The sequence below is a fragment of the Chiloscyllium plagiosum genome, chromosome 3 (assembly GCF_004010195.1).
Source record: "Chiloscyllium plagiosum isolate BGI_BamShark_2017 chromosome 3, ASM401019v2, whole genome shotgun sequence".
Taxonomy (NCBI): Eukaryota; Metazoa; Chordata; class Chondrichthyes; order Orectolobiformes; family Hemiscylliidae; genus Chiloscyllium; species Chiloscyllium plagiosum.
Window position 1 is genome coordinate 128,490,966 of NC_057712.1, and position 20,009 is coordinate 128,510,974.

At 44.1% G+C, this 20,009-nt stretch overlaps 1 protein-coding gene across 3 annotated transcripts in view; it reads right to left on the reverse strand.

The window, feature by feature from the left end:
* coq8aa (coenzyme Q8A, genome duplicate a) overlaps positions 1-20,009 on the reverse strand; it is a 74,988-nt gene that overhangs the window by 12,882 nt on the left and 42,097 nt on the right. For 2 of the 3 annotated variants that reach the window (XM_043687293.1, XM_043687295.1), the window contains exons 6-10: positions 15,949-16,074; positions 11,238-11,323; positions 10,673-10,813; positions 9,248-9,329; positions 3,573-3,666 (exon numbers count right to left, since the gene is read on the reverse strand). In XM_043687293.1, the coding sequence (XP_043543228.1) occupies positions 3,573-3,666; positions 9,248-9,329; positions 10,673-10,813; positions 11,238-11,323; positions 15,949-16,074 (529 nt within the window). The remainder of the gene's footprint in view (positions 1-3,572; positions 3,667-9,247; positions 9,330-10,672; positions 10,814-11,237; positions 11,324-15,948; positions 16,075-20,009) is intronic. The other variant, XM_043687296.1, reaches the window with a different exon arrangement.

A 20,009-nucleotide genomic window follows, 5' to 3' on the forward strand; every position in this document is an offset into this window, starting at 1 on the left:
AAATGTGATCACATTTATTGAAATGTGATCACATTTATTGAAATGTGATCACATTTATTGAAATGTGATCACATTTATTGAAATGTGATCACATTTATTGAAATGTGATCACATTTATTGAAATGTGATCACATTTATTGAAATGTGATCACATTTATTGAAATGTGATCACATTTATTGAAATGTGATCACATTTATTGAAATGTGATCACATTTATTGAAATGTGATCACATTTATTGAAATGTGATCACATTTATTGAAATGTGATCACATTTATTGAAATGTGATCACATTTATTGAAATGTGATCACATTTATTGAAATGTGATCACATTTATTGAAATGTGATCACATTTATTGAAATGTGATCACATTTATTGAAATGTGATCACATTTATTGAAATGTGATGAGGATGTTAGGAGATTACAGGGTGACCTGGACAAGTTAGGTGAGTGGGCAGATGCATGGCAGATGCAGTTTAATGTGGATTAATGTATGGTTATCCACTTTGGTGGCAAGAACAGGAAGGCAGACTACTACCTCAATGGAATCAATTTATGTAAAGGGGCAGTACAGAGAGATCTGGGTGTTCTTGTACACCAGTCAATGAAGGCAAGCATGCAGGTACAGCAGGTAGTGAAGAAGGCTAATAGCATGCTGGCCTTCATAACAAGAGGAATTGAGTAACGAAGCAAAGAGGTGCTTCTGCAGCTGTACAGGGCACTGGTGAGACCACACCTGGAGTACTGTGTGCAGTTCTGGTCTCCAAATTTGAGAAAAGACATTCTGGCTATTGAGGGAGTGCAGCGTAGGTTCACGAGGTCAATTCCTGGAATGGCAGGATTACCTTACACTGAAAGACTGAAGCGACTGGGCTTGTATACCCTTGAATTTCGAAGATTGAGAGGGGATCTGATTGAGACGTATAAGATTATGAAAAAATTGGAGACACTGGCAGGAGGAAACATATTTCCACTGATGGGTGAGTGCCGAACCAGAGGACACAGCTTAAAAATACGGGGTAGATCATTTAGGACAGAGCTCAGGAGAAACTTCTTCACCCAGAGAGTGGTGGCTGTGTGGAATGCTCTGCCCCAGAGGGCAGTGGAGGCCCACTCTCTGGATTCATTTAAGAAAGAGTTGGATAGAGCTCTCAAGGATTGTGGAATCAAGGGTTATAGAGATAAGGCAGGAAGAGGACACTGATTAGGAATGATCAGCCATGACCATATTGAATGGCGGTGCAGGCTCGAAGGGCTGAATGGCCTACTCCTGCACCTATTGTCTATGTAACTTAAAAAAATTCCTATTACTTCCTAGTTTCAGCGTCAGAGCTTGCTTACCCTGTTCATTTATATCCTGTACAAAGCAGCAATTTTTGCTTTTAACAACATAATGTGTTGCCTGGGTAAGACTCCACAAATTGTAACAATTTATATATAAACGATCTGTGGAAGCACGCTAGTTTAAATACCAGCTTATCGGAGCAATGACCCTGAAGGAGCGCGTGTGTGTGGTGGTGGGGGATGGGAGGAGCTGTTGTGACAATTCCAACTTTACAGAAACAAGTGAACCATTTTAAGTGAACCTGAGACAGAGACAGTCTCCACTCTGCTGGCTTCAACAGATTCCAATGTTTACGCTGGGGACTTGTAACAAGAAAATACACCCCAGCCACCAGTCTCAACGGACAGGAGGTCAGCGCCCACTGTGGGGCAACACGGAATAAAACACGGGCAATCTTGGATTTTAAGTGGCTTTGGGACAAAAGAAATGGTTGCAAGAATCCGGCAGAAACACCTTTCCCTTCACTGTCAGTTTGATAGCATCAACTGATTACAGTAATGGGGAATGGGTTTGGGTGGGTTACTCCTCAGAGTTTCGGTGTGGACTTGTTGGGCCGAATGGCCTGTTTCCACACTGTAGGGATTCTATGAACTGAATAGTATTTAACAACATTTAATCGCTCCTTGCCCAAGACAGTGGCAGTAAGTTGCCTTCATGACCTGTTCCAGTCCATGCGCTGTACAGATACATACAATACTGGATTAAACTGGCAGCCTTTTGCTCACATCATGAATACTTTGGGTCGGTGTTCACTAGTGAGAGGGACAATAAAGTGCAGAAATCAGGCAGAAGGCCTGAGACACAATTTTTAAAAATTAGCACCGACAGAAAGCGAGTTCTGAGTGAACAGGCCGGCTTTAAAAGTAGATACATCTCCTGGGCTGAATGAAATGTATCCCAGGCTGTTCAGTAATGTAAGGGAGGAAATAGCAGGGGTGCTGGCAATAATTGTCAATTCCTTTCCGAACACAGGAGGGGTGCTGGAGGACAGCCGACGTGGTCCCGTTGTTCAAGAAGGGAACAAGGAATGAACCAGGAAACTACAGTATATTCAGCCTAACCTCAGTGGTGGGGAAATCACTGGATGTAATTCTGAGGGATAGTAGGACCCTGGGAAACACAGATGTGAGGGACCTGTGCCAGTCCCTTAAAGTATCAGGAGGCACAGAGTAAGGCAGTAAATGATATAGTTGCCTTTATTAATCAAGGCAGAGAGTTTAAGAGCAGGGAGGTATGCTGGAATTGTAGAAAACAGTTCAGGCTGCAGCTAGAGTGCTGGAATCCACATGATAGGAGAGGTGTGATCCCAGAGCTCAGAGTGCACAGGATGGTGCCTGGACCATAGAGTTCCAGATACGAAGGGAGGTTGGATAGACCGCGCTGGTTTTCCTTTGAGCAGAGGAGATTGAGGGGGGACATGATTGAAATGCATATTATTATGAGAGGTATAGTTAGGCTTGACAGGAAGGGACTTCTCCCCCAGTCAGCAGGATCAATGACCAGGACACTCAGAGGGGGTCATTGTCGATCAGAAACCCTCAAATCATTGCAGTCACATTTAGGCCCCATGTGTCCAGATGTCGAGGGTTGAAGCACTGGCACCTTCAGTCAAGAGAAAACCATGGAATACCCTCCAGCCCTGAACAAATGTTACACCCAAAGACAACCAGCTGAACGGATGAGGGCAGCAGATACACTGAAGCACCAGCACCGAGCCAGTCACCATCCTGATTTTGAACAAGATCAGCTGTCCTTCACTGTCACTAGGTCAAAATCCTGGAAACTCCCTTTGTATCAGCGGTACGGGTGTCCCTGCACCCTCAAGACTGCATTGATTCAATGAGGCACTCACCATCACCACCACCTCCAGGGAAAATTAGGGATGGCCAATAAATGCCAGCTGTTATGAAACTAACTTTGCCAATTCGCTGGCATGGTTTTCTCAGGTGCAGGATAAGGACTGCAAGATCCAGGAGCCAAGGGTGGGAGGACATCCTCTCCATCACCAGTACCATTTACCTCCCTCTCAGCTCAGGACTCCACTCCCCAGCTAGGATTATTTACGGTGCTGCCACTGCGATACTGCTTCTGCAAAGCTGGTGACTTCCACTGATGTTACTGAACACACTTGGCTGTAAGGCTGCAGGTCATAATCTCAATCAGCTCTTTGTGCTTCAACTCCCTGGATAGGGAGGTAGGTGGGTAGCTAACATTTCACACATACCTGAACTGCTTATAGCACGCTGCTTCCCTTTCATAATCACATTCCAGGGAGAGTTCACGGCTCATCACCTCAATCATGTGCTCAGGAAACAAACCTAACAATTAAAGGAAATGCTTTTCGAATGCTTGAAATCCACAAACAACTGGCATTTTGTGAAAGGATGTGCAGTTACTTTACAACGCGCACTTCACTGTGAAATGTAGCAATATACTGTTCAGCAGAATGGGAAACCAAGCAGATTAAGATGATATTGAGAGACATGACCAGAAGGTTTGAGAGACACCTTTAAGTACATTTAAAGCACATTCCTGCCAATGTTGTGTCGTTGCAGTTAACTGTGCACAGCAAGAACCCACAACATGATAATGACCAGATAATCTTAGCCCTGATAACCACGGGATAAATATTGGTGAAGTTACTGATTTAAAAACCTGTCTTTCAGCCTTGAATACACGTAATAACTCAACCTCAAAAATTCTATGCGGTAAAGAATTTCACAGATTCACCAACCTCAGGAAAAATTCCTCTTCGTTTCCATCGTAGTTGTGAAACCTCTTCCTTGGAGGTTTTACACTCTGGGCTTAGCCTCACAAGGAGAAATAACTCTCCCATCTAACCTGTCAGGTACCCCAAGAATGTATATATTTTGTTAAGGTTGTCTCTAATTCTAAACTCTAATGAGTACAGGGCCCAACCTAACCAACCTCTCCCAACAAGACAGCCCTGCACACCCAGGATCAGCCTAGTGAACTGTCTCCGTTGCCAGTATATCTTTCCTTAGATAAAGGGACCAAACCTGCTCTCAGCATTCCAGTGTCTGAGTCAGGTATTACATTGTTTTAATTCAGGCTTCCCCATTTTTACACTCCATTCCACTTGCTTTCCCTATTACACAATGAACTTGAATGCAAGCGTTTTGAGATTTGTGCACAAAGACCCTCAAATCTTCTGCACTACGTTTCTGCAGTCTTTCTCAACTTCGAAAATTTTCAGTTCCTCCAATGTCCCTGCCAAAGTGCATACCATCACATTTTCTCACATTAAATTCTATGTGCCAAGTAGTTTAGTCCATAAATCACTCCCGATCTTCCTGTGCACCCATTCCAGTACAATCACAGCCTTCCCATGGTGTGCTGACCAGAACAGCATACAGTGCTCCAGATGTGGCCTCAAAGTGTTAGACTCTTCTCACACGCTCTTTCACCCGCTTATTTCCTTTTCCACTTGCACTCTAGGACCTTCTACACAGGTCACTGTGTGTTGCATTGATATGAATTCGCTATCACACGATTGACAAATTGGGGACTGTAAAGTTTTAGAGTGTGTTTTGGTTATAACGCGATTCTGACCGATTTAGTTTAAATGGTGCTGCTATAACACGATTTCCGTATAACGGGACTGCACGAGAACGGAACTACCCCGTCGTAACGGAATTGACTGTACTTTAGCACTTTCCCGCTTGCACTATCCCGTCATAAACATCTATTTTCTGCTCTACCTTGCTCTCCTGGTCTTTTAATATCCAGAGAGTTCAGGATTGTTCTGACCTACCTTTCCCCTTCGTGGGAATGTACCTCAACTGTAGCCAAACCACACCTTTATAATTACAGGCACTGACCACAAATCTTTGATTCCATTTTCTCTGGGCTCGCTATGTTCTCACTGAAACTAACCCTCCCTCAGTATTTATTCTCCAACACAAACAGAAAATATGAGGAGTAGGCCAGTTGTCCTTCGAGCCTGCTCAGTCAGTCATTCATTACAATCAGGGTTGATCCAACTCAATAGCCCGTTCCAGCTTTCTCTCCATTACCTTCGAACTTTTTAATCTCAAATGCTATATCCAACTCCTTGAAATCAATGTTTTGGCCTCAGCTGCATTCTATGGTAACAAATTTCATAGATTTACTACTACTTGAAGGAATGTATCTTTATCTCAGTATTAAACGATATACCCTGTATCTTAGATTGTGACCCCTGGCTCTAGGCTTGTCCCTTATGGGAAATATCATTTCTGTACCTCCCCAGTCTAGTTCCGGTAGAGTTTTATGGGTTTCTATGAAACGCCCCTGTCATTCATTTGAACTCGTGAATATAATCCGAACCAATTCAACCCCTCCTCATACATCAGCCCCACCACCAAAGAATCACTCTGACAAACCTTTGCTCAATAGCTCGATCAGGAGACCAAACTGCACAAAATATTCCAGGTGCGATCTCACCGAGGCCCTGTACAATTGCAGCAAGACATCCCTGCTCCTATATTCAAACCCTCTCACTATGAAGGCCAGCATATCATTTGACTTCAAGTACCTCCATGCTTACCTTCAGTGACTGGTGTACAAGGACAGCCAGGTCCTTCCAGAGTCAGAGAGATGTACAGCACGGAAACAGACCCTTCGGTCCAACCCGTCCACGCCGACCAGATGTCCCAACCCAATCTAGTCCCACCTGCCAGCACCCGGCTCATATCCCTCCAAACCCTTCCTATTCACATATCCATCCAAATGCCTCTTAAATGTTGCAGTTGTACCAGCCTCCACTACATCCTCTGGCAGCTCATTCCATACACGTACCACCCTCTGCGTGAAAAAGTTGCCCCTTTCCCCTCTCACCCTAAACCTATGCCCTCTAGTTCTGGACTCCCTGATCCCGGGGAAAAGACTATCTATTTACCCTATCCCACAATTTTATAAACCTCTAAGGTCACCCCTCAGCCTCCAACGCTCCAGGGAAAACAGCCCCAGCCTGTTCAGCCTCTCCCCTGCAGCTCAGATCCTCCAACCCTGGCAACATCCTTGTACATCTTTTCTGAACCCTTTCAAGTTTCACAACATCTTTCCAATAGGAAGGAGACCAGAATTGCATGCAATATTCCAACAGTGGCCTAACCAATGTCCTGTACAGCCGCAACATGACCTCCCAACTCCTGTACTCAATACTCTGACCAATAAAGGAAAGCATACCAAATGCCTTCTTCACTATCCTATCTACCTGTGACTCCACTTTCAAGGAGCTATGAACCTGCACTCCAAGGTCTTTTTGTTCAGCAACACTTACCATTAAGTGTATAAGCCCTGCTATGATTTGCTTTCCCAAAATGCAGCATCTCACATTTATCCGAATTAAACTCCATCTGCCACTTCTCAGCCCACTGGCCCATCTGATCAAGATCCTGTTGTAATCCAAGGTAACCTTCTAAGCCGCCCACTACACCTCCAATTTTGGTGTCATCTGCAAACTTAACTAACTATATCTCTTATGCTCGCATCCAAATCATTTATGTAAATGACAAAAAGTACAGAGCCCAGCACCAATCCTTGTGGCACTCCACTGGTCCCAGGCCTCCAGTCTGAAAAACAACCCTCCACCACCACCCTCTGTCTTCTATCTTTGAGCCAGTTCAGTGTCCAAATGGCTAGTTCTTCCTGTATTCCATGAGATCTAACCTTGCTAATCAGTCTCCCATGGGGAACCTTGTTGAACGCCTTACTGAAGTCCAAATAGATCATTGCCCACTACTCTGCCCTCATCAATCCTCTTTGTTACTTCCTCAAAAAACTCAATCACGTTTGTGAGACATGATTTCCCACTGACAAAGCCATGTTGACTATCCCTAATCAGTCCCTGGATTTCCAAATACATGTACATCCTGTCCCTCAGGATTCCCTCCAACAACTTGCCCACCACTGACATCAGGCTCACTGGTCTATAGTTCCCCAGTTTGTCCTTACTGCCCTTCTTAAACTGCCCAACCCTTACACTGTTCCCTAAGTGATCCCAGATATCCGATTGACCTGACGCCTCATTCCCAAGAAGCAGGTCTAGCAGTATCTCCTTTTAATATATTTCCAATCCAACATCGATGCAGAAGATTCTCATAAACATAGTCTAGGAACTCTTACCCTTCTGTGTCCTTTATAGCAGTACTACCACCCCAGTTTGTATTGGACTTATTTCAGAAAAACTACACTATAATGCTTGTACCTTGCTGTAATATCCTGCAAACCTGTTCCTCTAAACCTTGCCCACGAAGTGATGGGCGATAGAATATACCCAACAATGTGATGGTCCCTTTCTCATCCATTCATGTCATGTGGGTCAGCATTTATTGTCCTTGCGAAGGTGGTGGTGGGCTCTCTCCATTTCCTTTAGCTGTAACAACATAGATCCGGTTCCTGATCTGTGGGCCAAAGCCCCCGTCTCCCAACTGTAAGTATTCTCCCAAAACAACAGCCAGCCAACCTTATATTCAGGAATATCGAGGAGACAGGTCCATCTTTGTCTGAACCAGGTCTCTGCAGTTATCACAATGTCAGCTTTCACTTGGCTATCTGCACATGAATTTCACTCACCAATCATATTTACCATTCTCTGCACGTTCACGGTAACTCCAATTTCATAGAATCATAGAATCTCTAGAGTGTGGAAACAGGCCTTTTGGCCCAACATGTCCACACCAACCTCTGAAACGTAACCCACCCAGACCTATTTCCCTACTCGATATTTACCCCTGACTAATGAACCTAACCTACATATCACTGAATACTATGAGCAATTTAGCACGCACTGAATACTATGAGCAATTTAGCATGGCCAATTCACCTGACCTGCACTTCTTTGGACTGTGGGAGGAAACCAGAGCACCTGGAGAAAACCCACACAGACACGGAGAGAATGTGCAAACTCCGCACGGACAGTCACCCAGGGATGGAGTTGAACCCAGGTCCCTGGTGCTGAGAGGCAGCAGTGCTAACCACTGAGCCACCATGCCGCCCTGATTTTACAACATTACCTATTACTTTGACCACATCTAATACCTTACTTTGTCATACTCCAGTGTTTCTGTCTCTAAGTATTCTGTATGCCTTGTGGCCCTCTCAAATATTATCTCCTGGTTCCCTTGCCCCTGCCCTGTTAGTTTAAACCTCAATGTCCCAAGAATCTAAAGCCCTCCCTTCCCATACCATCTTTCCAATCACTTAACCATCTGCTTTACCCTTCCATTTCTGTACTCACTGGTGTGTGGCATCAGGAGCTGTCTGGAGATTACTACTTATGCAGGTACTGCTTATTAATTTTCTACCAAGCTCCCTAAATACTGACAGCAGCTCCCATCCCTTTTACTTTTATGTTGTTGATTCCAATATGGGTCTCGACTGCTTGCAGTTCATCCCACCATCTCTCAGTGCTCTGCACCCACTCAGATATCTCTGACCCTGGAACCTGAGAGACTACAAACTATCATGGAACCACATCAGCAACATGTCTTGTCTCTGGCTTCCCTCCCATAATAAATGACTGCTTCATTGATATTCAGAACTGAACAACTAGTTGGACAATGAGACACAGTCGGGCAATTCCTGCTACACCACCTGCCTGGTTCTCCTGGACTGCCCAGTAGTCACATGCACAGCCTGTGTATCCATAAGCTGCAATAATATGGTGACGTCATCTAGAAACAGATTAACAATGAACAGGTCTCAGTGAACCCTGGTAAGCTCTGGAAATAGAAGACATGGGCAAGGTTCACCCTCCCTCCACATTGAAGCCAGAGTGACTGCACAGGGACACGGATCAGTGACAGAAGAGACAGAACCTGGATCTCATCAGTCACCAAACAATAGCTAACTGAAGCAAGTAAGATATTCATGTCTCAGGCACAGGTCACTCACCTTCAGGTAGAGCATTGCTCATGTTCATGACTGTTATCAGGTTGGCAACATCACTGGCAATACTCTGAGCAACTCCAGGATACTGTGGACAATAACACAGGAATAAAACCACTGAACCAGGTTATAATGTATGCATTTCCCCCTCCCCACAGGGTAAGCCCTAGCCTGTGAATAAGCCACCAACACTTTCATTCTCCCCCACAATAAAATAACAACTGGTATTTGTACAGTGCCTCTAACACAAGGAAATGATTACAAGGTGCAGTGGAGCATCATAAAACAGGGAAAAAGCTGGAAAATGAGACTGAAGTAATGACCAGCCACGACCTCAGTGAATGTGGAACAGACTCAAACGGCCGAACGGCCTGCTCTTACACCTAGCTATCATATTCTTATGAGCCACAGAGAGCTATCAGGTTAGATGACCAAATGTTCGATCAAAGTGGTGGGTTTTAAGGAATGCCTTACAAAAGAGTAAGACAGAGAGGCAGGGGGTAGAGAGAGGAATGTCCTAACCAAGGGTCAAGGAAATTGAACACATGACCATCAATGGTGGAACAATTAAAATCAGTGACACCAAAGATGCTAGAATTCAGGAAATGCAGATATCTCAGGTGTGGGCTAGAGGAGATTAGAGAGACTGAGAGGCAAAGCCATGCAGGAATTTGAAAATAGGGGCAAGAGTGTTAAAAGTGAGACTGGGGCCAATGCAGACACCATAAGCACAGGGGTGATAGGTGAACAGTACTTGGTGTGAGTTAAGACACAAGCAGCATTTATTGTCCTTGAGGTGGTGGTGTGGAGCTCTCTCCATTTCCTTTAGCTCGAAGACAGATCCTGCTTTTGATCTCTTTGGGACAAACCACCTCTCTCTCCCTCTCTTCAGAACTGTAATATTCTCCCTAAAAAATCCTCAAGTTTAGAGAGGGTCCAAATATGGAAGAGCAGTCAGGAAATGCATTGGATTAGTCAAGTCTCGAGATAACAAAGACAGGAATGAGTTTTCATCAGCACATGAGCTGAGACAAGGGTGGAGGCAGATGATGTTAGAGGTGATAGATTCTTGGTCAGTCGGAGGTTCAAGGGTTACAGGGGAAAATACAGGAATGTGAACACAAGGAATGTTGGATCAGTCATGATCCAATTGAATGGTGCAGCGGGTTCAAGGGGCCAAATGGCCTATTTTTTTAATGGCCTTATCGGTGGAAATAAGCAGTCAGGTCGTCACAGGATGAGATGTGAGCCCAATATTACCGACAGATTCACTTTACATCTTAGATTGTTGCTAGGAAGAGGGATGGATGAGGTTCATAACAAACGGACAAAAAAATTGCTTCAGCGTTCCCAATATTTTATTGGGGTGTGAGGCTACCAACACCATAACACAGCTTTAACGAAGTCAGCAAATAACCATGTTACACAAACCTGAATCTTCATAGCCACCTCCCTGCCATCTTTCAGCTTTGCCAGGTGGACTTGGCCAATGGAAGCAGCCGCAAATGGTCGATCTTCAAAAAACTCCAGTTCATCTTTCCAGTTAGGCCCCAGGTCACTGCTCAGCACCTTCTGCAGAAAGATAAGTGCAGCAATGGATAAAAATGGCAGTCAGGAGGCAGAGGCACTGGACCTTTAGCAATTGAAGTGAAAAGATTGTGTGCAGCCCACAAAGGCTGGCTAATTCAGGAGGGCAAATGCTCAAGGCAGGAGGTCTAGGATCTCCTTTGCAGAGCCACAAACAATAAAACCCTTGGCCCGCTCAGTGTCTGGGTAAATTCCTCACTTAGGGATTGGGAGTGTGTGTGTCACCTTCGCCCAGTTACAAGGGAAGTGAAGGGTGGTAATGTTAAGAAGCAGAGTGTTTAAACAAAGAGAGGTCAGTGCACAGGGCAAAAGGTGAGACTTAGTGATTACGGGGCAAGGACAGGCAATTAGTGAAGGAGAGGGAGGGCAGTGGGTATAGGGGCTGGGGACTGACGGAGTGGGCACTAACCATCATCTGTTTGCTGGGCATGAAATCGGCACTCTGTCGAGCACGTTCGAATATCTTCTGTAGCTGAGGGTTAATGAAAGTTTCATCTGGAAAAAGACAAAACAAAACAGGTCAGAATCAGATACCGGTGTCCAACTCTGGAGACAGTGATCAATGAGAATGCAAACTGGCAAACACATTACAAAATACACTAGGGTCACACTCACACCCTGGGACCCCACAGCCCCGCAGGGGTCTCTCTCACACACACTGGGTACCCCACAGCCCCCGTGGGTGGACACACAGTGGGGAGGGGAACCCCACAGCCCATGTCCAGGCAGCTCACAGCCCTAGTATTTCAGCGTTTGATCTCACCTGGGTTTAATCACATTTGTGAAGCCCTGATATAAAGAGGGGTGAAGGAAAATGAAGGAAAATACTGAGCCCAGTTCAGTATCTGCAGTCCTCAATGTCAAATACAGAGCAAAGGTGCCCATGTCCAGATGATCACGGTATAATATGAAGTAGCTGAGGCAGCTCCGATATATGGTTGGAGGGAGCAGTGAAGGGAAGGGGCATATATAGACCAAGCAACTGGCGACGACTTCATGAACCAAGAACACCCAGGACCTCAAAACCTCAATTTCTTAAGAATCAGGAGGGAGTTTGCACTATCTGACTTGCTGAGTAATTTAAAAATAAAGGTGATGTAATTACCAACATACAAGGAATAGGAGTCTGAAAGGAAGTCAGACAAAATGGTGCATGTCTTCCTTATTTTACAGAAAGGGGAACTCAGTCAGTTTTCATAAATATGGCAGGAAACAGGAAGAAGTGTCAGAATTTGAATTCCCACAGCACCTACCCTGTAACAATATCATTAGGGCCAAACGTGTAACTATATCCCTCTCAACGGTCAGATCCTGAAACATGTACAGCAATTTGCTGGGGTCCCCCATCACTGAAGATGGAGAGGCTATCTCACAACTGGACACGGTAAAACAGAGCTTGGAAATAATCTGTATTGAAGTTCCACACTGCTCCTCACTTAACTCAGGCAAAAATCAGAGGTAACACACATTACCCATTGTGTCAGATTTTAAAGACAGGTTTTTTAAAAAAATAAAATTCACTCACGGGATGAGGGAGTCACTGGCTAGACAAACATTTATTGCCCATCGGGCACTTAAGAGTAACCACATTGCTGTGGGTCTGGAGTCTCACGTAGGCCAGACCAGGTTAGGATGGCAGTTTTCTTCCCTAAAGAACTTTGTTGAACCAGATGTTTTTTCCTGACATTCAACAACACGTTCATAGTCATTAGACTCTTAATTCCAGATTTTTTTTTTTAAAAAAGCTGAATTCAAATTCTATAACCTGCCATGGCAGGATGTGAACCTGGGCCCTCAGAACAGTACCTGGGTCTCTGGATTAACAGTACAGGGATAATACCACTAGGCCACTGCCTCAAGGAATATAATTTCTTGACAGAACCACAGAACGACAAGAAGAAAGGAGGCCATTATATAACTGTCCAATTCGGCCCATTGTGGCTCTTCCCCTGAAGCCTGCCAATTTTTGCCCACCATTATTTATCCAGCTCCCTGTGATTTATTAAGTCTGGTTCCACTGCCCTTTTTAGGTATCATTATAACTTGCTCAGTCCTGACAGTTTCCTCATCTCCCTTCACGTTAGTCACCTTACATCTTAGTTGTCTGCTCACCAAACTTGCTGCCAGCAACAACAGCTTCACCTTATTGAAGCCCTTGCATTTTAAATCTCAAATCCCTCTTCACCTTTTCAACTCAGAGGAGAACAAAACCAAGGTGTACAGTCTTTCTGCAGAAATTAACTCCCTCGTCCACGTGGAGGTGCCGGTGTTAGACTGGGATGGACAAAGTTAAAAATCTCAACACCAGGTAATGGTCCAGGATGTTTACTTGCAAGTAATGCCTTTCGGAGCGCTTCAGGCAGCTGTGGAGCAGGATCATAAGACACAGAATTTATAGCAAAAGATCACAGCATCATGCCATGAAACAATATATTGAACAAACCTAAACTGCTGTTAAGTCTTTCATCTTTTAGAATGGGTTGCAGGTTTCAGTTCATTAGTATGTAAATCTCAGAACTTCTTTCCAGTGAGAGGGTGTGTTTGCACAGTGTGTGCATGAGTGTGACGGTGGATAAGCAGAATTATATTTGCAGATACATTCTATTTTGTTCAAAAAGCACAAAATCTGCAGGCAGTCAATCCATGAAATATTTTATAAATTCCTATTTTGGAAATAGAACCAGTCTGATTCCGGAATTGGGATACAGACAGGCTCTAACCTCACACCTTAAATGCAATGTCTGAGCTAAGATGTCACTTTTTTTTATTTAAAGCCTTGAGTTATCTCGAGACTGTGACTGTAAAAAAGTTCTGAGATTTACATATTAATGAACTGAAACCTGCAACCCATTCTAAAAGATGAAAGACTTAACAGCAATCTAGGTTTGTTCAATGTACCATTTCAGCAGCATGACACTGTGATCTTTTGCTATAAATTCCATGTCTTATGATCCTGCTCCACAGCCAACTAATGAAGGAACAGCGCTCTGAGAGCTAGTGCTTCCAAATAAACTTGTGGACTACAACCTGGTGTTGTGTACCTCTTTTGCTTGGCCAACATTACCCCAGACCTTTAATTCTCCATAATTTGGTAAACTGGGAATATCAATGTGTACCAAATAGAAAAGGCAAACTTAATTTATTTGATTTTCAGTTTTGCATTGGCTTCTTGTAGATGCCAAGAGAGTTTCCAGCAATAACACTGACCATCTCAGTTCACCCGCTGCTGCAACTTTCCACCTTTGTCTCAATTGTTGCACTGAATTCCCAGTGGAACCCAGCATTTTGCCTCTCTAGACATTAGGTTATTTCAACTTTGACAGTCCACGAGCTAACTTGCACCACATCCTATTCACAAACATCCGGACACTTGCTGGTGCATGGCCCAGCAACACTATTATCTAGCACCTTTGGGATCAGGAATGCGCCGCTCCATTTTAAATTCTCATTCCTGTTTTCAAATCACGCCAGACCCACACCCGTCCCTAGTGCCGTGAGCCCCCGCCCATCCCTAGCACTGTGGTCCCTAGCACCGTGATCCCCCTCCCGTCCCTAGCGCCGTGATCCCCCGCACGTCCCTAGCGCCGTGATCCCCCACCAGACCCACGCCCGTCCCTAGCTCCATGACCCCCAGACCCATACCCATCCCTAGCTCCGTGACCCCAGCCGGACCCAGAGCCCGATGAGATACCTCCTCATCCTAAATGTCCAATTGTATTGAATGCCAAGGTCCTTAGCTCAGGAATTCACTCCCTGCCCATCTTCATCTCACTTTCCTCCTTTAGAACGACAACCTTTGTTTTAACCAGCATCTTATGAACCGGCCCCCCTCAATAAACCAGCAAAGTTTACATGCCTCAAATACCAGAGGCTTGCTGTTTTATCATGATCTACTGCAATTTCTGAGTAGTCAGTTGAGTGAGAGAGTTAGAAGGCTCTTTGCTGGTGAGTCTTATTTAAGGCGAAGTTGCGTTAGTATTTAGGTGACCTATGCTGTAAAGTGACGTATGTATCATCTGTATTATGTTTCTATTACTTAATCAATATTTAAAAACACAGACTATGTGGAGCTCTTAACTATCCTGAATATTTGACCAGCCTACATACTCCTGGTTTCAAAGATGCCAGTTCATAAAAGGTTGGCTGAACATGAATATAGTCACCAACAGTGCAAACTCCTTTCTCCATCCATTTCCTGGATGAAGAGATTTCCCCTGAGCATCCCGTAGGAATTATTAGGGACAACCTTACATTTAAAAGCTTCCAAACTTGCATTTCTTTCAATTTAGCACACCGAATATACCAATCACAAAGCTTTATCCTGTATACCGAGGTATCCAAAGACAGATTGGAGAATCACTCTGCTGAACACCTCCCACTCAGTCTACAAGGACCCTGAGCAGGGCACATTAATCCTTTGTCTCTATTAGCCTAAAATACGCTGGAAAGACAAAGGTCAGGAGAAGGGTGACAGACATCCCTCTTGATCAGGCATTTCACAGCTACTCACATGCAATTTTGAGTTTAACCATTTCAAATCGAATCTTCACTTGTTAGTGAAGATTCAATTTGAAATGATTTGAAATGGTTAAACTCAAAATTGCATTTGAGTGAAGATTCCAGGCGAAAGGGAGGACTGCAGATGCTGGAGATCAGAGTCAAGATCAGTGTGGTGCTGGAAAAGCATAGCAGGTCAGGCAGCGTCTGAGGAGCAGGAGAATTGATCAAGGGCTCCTACCCGAAACGTCATCAGTGAAGATTCTAGACCCATTCTGGCATGTTCCATTTCTACCTCTTTACTTAGACATCATTATTTCTTCAGTCATTTATTCCCTCCTCCCCCCCCCACTCTCCTCTTGTTCTCACCCACCAACCTGGCCCATAACTCTTGCTTCTCTGTTTCCCTGCCTTTCTACCTGTTGAAAAACCTGTATTATCTCTAGCTTTTAGCAGTTCAAATGGAAGTGTAGTGACTTGTAACCTTAAATGTTTCTCTGTTTACTGGTGCTGCCAGAATGGCAGAAGATTTCTAGCATTTACAGTCAATACTATTGAACTCAAAGTTGCCATTATGACTGAACTGCAAAGGGAAGGTCAGGAATCCAGTCAGCGTCCCTTACCTTGAATGCTGAGCATCTGACCTATTTTGAGAGCTGCACCTCGCACTTTACACAGAGTGTTCACAATCCTCTCAGCATTCGCTTCAGATAAGAAGGGACTGCCGTCAAGTATGGCTTTGCCACCTGCTGGGAACAGAACGTGTGTGTCATTAAAACAAGCTCAAGGACACCCTGCTAAATGCTAATAAACAATTAGTTCATGCTCTTGCCTGTTGAATCAACATTGCCTGGATTACGGAGAAAACATTTGCTCTTTCATGGAAGTAACTTATCAAACACTGTTTCAGAGGAATAAGGTTGTTGACTGCAAGAGATGGGGCGCGGGCACATGAGGTGGGGGGGGGGGGGGGGGAAAGAAGTGGGCACACGAGGGGGGGGTAAAACATATACAGCGATATTACCAATTTTTAAAAAAGGTCATCTTCACTTAGCACTGCTCTCAGCACGACTCAGTCTCCTCCTATGTATGATATGGAGGTGCCGGTGTTGGACTGGGGTGTACCAAGTTAAAAATCATACAACACCAGGTTATAGTCCAATAGGTTTAATTGGAAGTGCTAGCTTTTGGAGCGGGGCCACCTGATGAAGGAACAGCGCTTCAAAAACTAGCACTTCCAAATAAACCTGGTGTTGTGTGATTTTTAACTTTGTATCCTCCTATGTAGTTTTATTATCTGGGTGATGAGAGCCAGGTTTGTAATAAGTAACTTATTTTCTGCAGCAGGGATTGGAATATACAAATAAAATAAGCAAACTGAATATAGCCAACACTTAAAATTGAAGGGAGCAAGAGCATGTGGGTGAACAAAACAGAAAAAATATGTTTTGTCCATTTTCTGACCTGTGGAGAAACTCATTCTCATCAGACAGGGACAGGAAGAGGGTGAAGATTACGATGAGAGCTTTATACATTAAACAGAAGTCACCTTGTTGTAATTCAAGCCTCCTGTTGACTTGGCAGAAATAACTTTAAACAGGCAGCTCAGGACCAACTGACATCTCCCAAACACATTCTCTAACAGAAACATAATCTTGACTCCTTTGAAGTCTTTGAAAAACAAAAAGCAACAGTCAACTATATCTCTCAGAAGTACACTGGATCAATAGCTAGCTACAGGAATCTGCACACAGTCTCAGGGAGATCAGTGGACTCAAAATGAGACAAAACTAGGATCTGCCATTGAACACGACTGCTCCAGTGAAGCCAGGTTATAGCTAGATAGGCCTCAGAAACATGAACCAGTAGCTAGCTAGCCACCAGAGCCTCCCCATCATATAGATAGCCCAAACAGTAATCACTACCACTAGGTACTGGGTTGGCTGTGTGGTCTCAATCTGCTGCAGCTTAACTGAGGTAATGGAGAATTCCCCATGAACATGTAAGTTAGGAGCAGGAGTAAGTTAGTCTGTTCCTGGAGCCTGCTCTAACTATTCAGTCTGATCAGACTGTAACTCAAACCTTCATCCACTGCACACTACCTCCTCAAACGAACTCCAATAGATTGGTCACACATGATTTCCCTTTCATAAAACCATACTGACTCTGCCCAATAACCTTGAACTTATCTAAATGCCCTGTTATAAACATTTTTAATAACAGCTAATAACATTTTCCCTACAACAGATGTCGATCTAACTGCCCTGTAGTTTCCTGCTTTCTGTCTCCCTCTTTTGAATAGAGGAGTTGTTACATTTGATAGCTTCCAACCAAATGGGACTGTCCCCAAATCAAGGGAATTTCGGAAAAAGAAAACCAATGTGTCAAATCTCTTACCCGCAGGGTGTGGACACCGTTGGCTAGCTCTGCATTTCTTTCGCATCACAAAGTGTCAGGCAGGCTGTTTACTGTGAACCACATTGCTGGGGCCTGGGGTCAGAAACCCACCTTCAACTACACAACTATCACTACGCCCTCCAAGGAAATCAGTCAATTAAAACCAAAAATTTATGAAGGATATATGAAAGCTAAGCTTCAGGTCATTCACCTGCAAAAGAAGAGGTAGTATAAAGGGTACCAGTAGAGACAGAGCCACAAGGTCTGACCATCACCTGTAGTGGAAGGCCTGGCGGACATTGAACTGAGGTGGGTACGTTTTGTTTAAGAAAATACTGTGAAGAGTTTCGAAAGGGAAAGACTGGCCATTAACTCTAATCGGAAAAAGGAGTTAACAATTTAAAAACAAACAACAAAGTCAGTCAGTCAGTGTGCGATTTCTTCACACAGATCCGAACACTTTGTCACAGGGAGCAATCGAAGCAGAGTCCATCACATCAATGAAGGGAAAGTCTGGATAAGACTTTAAAACTGAGGAAGTTACAGGTAAGCTGAATGCTGGCTGGATCAGTCAAGCAAGCACAGGGCATGATTTGCACAACAGTCCACAACCAAGTCTCAGAATAAGCAGGAAGACACCAAAGAGACAGCTGAAGAGGAATTGGTTCACCGAGAGTGTGGTGAGTCTTTGGAATTCCCTATCCCACAGGGCAGTGCAGAATGTGGGATATACATAGTCACCAAGTGTGCTCAAAACAGGGATCAAAATCTTTCTACAAATTAAAAACAAAAGATATGGGGATAATACAAGAAAAGCAAGGTTCAGGTGAATGATCAGCCAGACCATGTGAATGGTGGGATAGGCTTGATAGGCTGAATGGCCTACTACTGCTCACATTTCCTCTGTCCCTCAATTCAATGCTGCAGTTTCTTTTATAGCACAAAGAAAACAAAATTTCTGGAAAGGGAGATTGGGACAGCTGCTGGAAACAGACTCTCTAAGCACTGACTTTCAGTGACAGCAATGTCTCCCAAAAGAGTGAGTGAGAGAGGAGAGACAACAACTGCAACTAAAATTCTTTAAAAGAATAGACAAAGCTGTGGAAATCCAATACTTTTACTTCATTAGCTGCTGACCAGAGATTTTAATTTGGAATCGAACAACAGACACACACCAGGATTTGTGCAGCCTGAACAGATCAGCAGTAGTAAGTAAATGAAGCAATTAATATCCTTCAAGACCTCCCACTCCCAGAATACACATTAACTCTTTTACCCAGAAACTGCACTTCACAAAAAGGGCTTCAATGACTGTGAAATGCTCTGGACATCAAGGTCGTTAAAAAAAAAACTAGAAATGCAAATTTACTCCCAGCTTATTTACTCCCTCAAAAGCTATTTTGAAATATTTGCCCTCTCATGGTTTCTATAAAAAGGAAGCTAGGAGCTTTAAATGGCATGAGCTTTAATGACAGCCTCCTGCAAATAACAAAACAACTGCAGCCGACATTCCAGCAGCCAAAACAAGTCAGAGCAGCTTTATCCGGGAGGTAGGTTTCCTCTGCACCCCTCCCTCCGGGCCACTGGCCAAGGAGCTTACAGCAAAGTGACCTTGGAGATAGACCAAGCACTTGCTTTTATAAGCCGCGGCACTTCCAGCCAGCAGTTCCACCATCTGACCCAAGTGTTTACACCGACTGCGTGTTCTCTACCCTCAGCAAGTTGTGGTGCTCATGTTCACTTATTTAGATGATTAGAAATCAAAAGCACATGCAGAAGATGTCAGACAGAGTGGGATTTCCCAACTCAAAAGGCCCTGCAAGGCTGAGAATAAACAATCCACCACTGAATCAGGAGACCATTCATTCAATAGACAATATAATAGACAACAGACAATAGTTGCAGGAGTAGGCCATTCTGCCCTTCTCACTTATTTAGATGATTAGAAATCAAAAGCACATGCAGAAGATGTCAGACAGAGTGGGATTTCCCAACTCAAAAGGCCCTGCAAGGCTGAGAATAAACAATCCACCACTGAATCAGGAGACCATTCATTCAATAGACAATATAATAGACAACAGACAATAGTTGCAGGAGTAGGCCATTCTGCCCTTCAAGCCTGCACCACCATTCAATATAATCATGGCTGATCATTCCTAATCAGTATCCTGTTCCTGCCTTATCTCCATAACCTTGATTCCACTATCTTTGAGAGCTCAATCCAACTGCTTCTTAAATGAATCCAGAGAGTGGGCCTCCACTGCTCTCTGGGGCAGAGCATTCCATA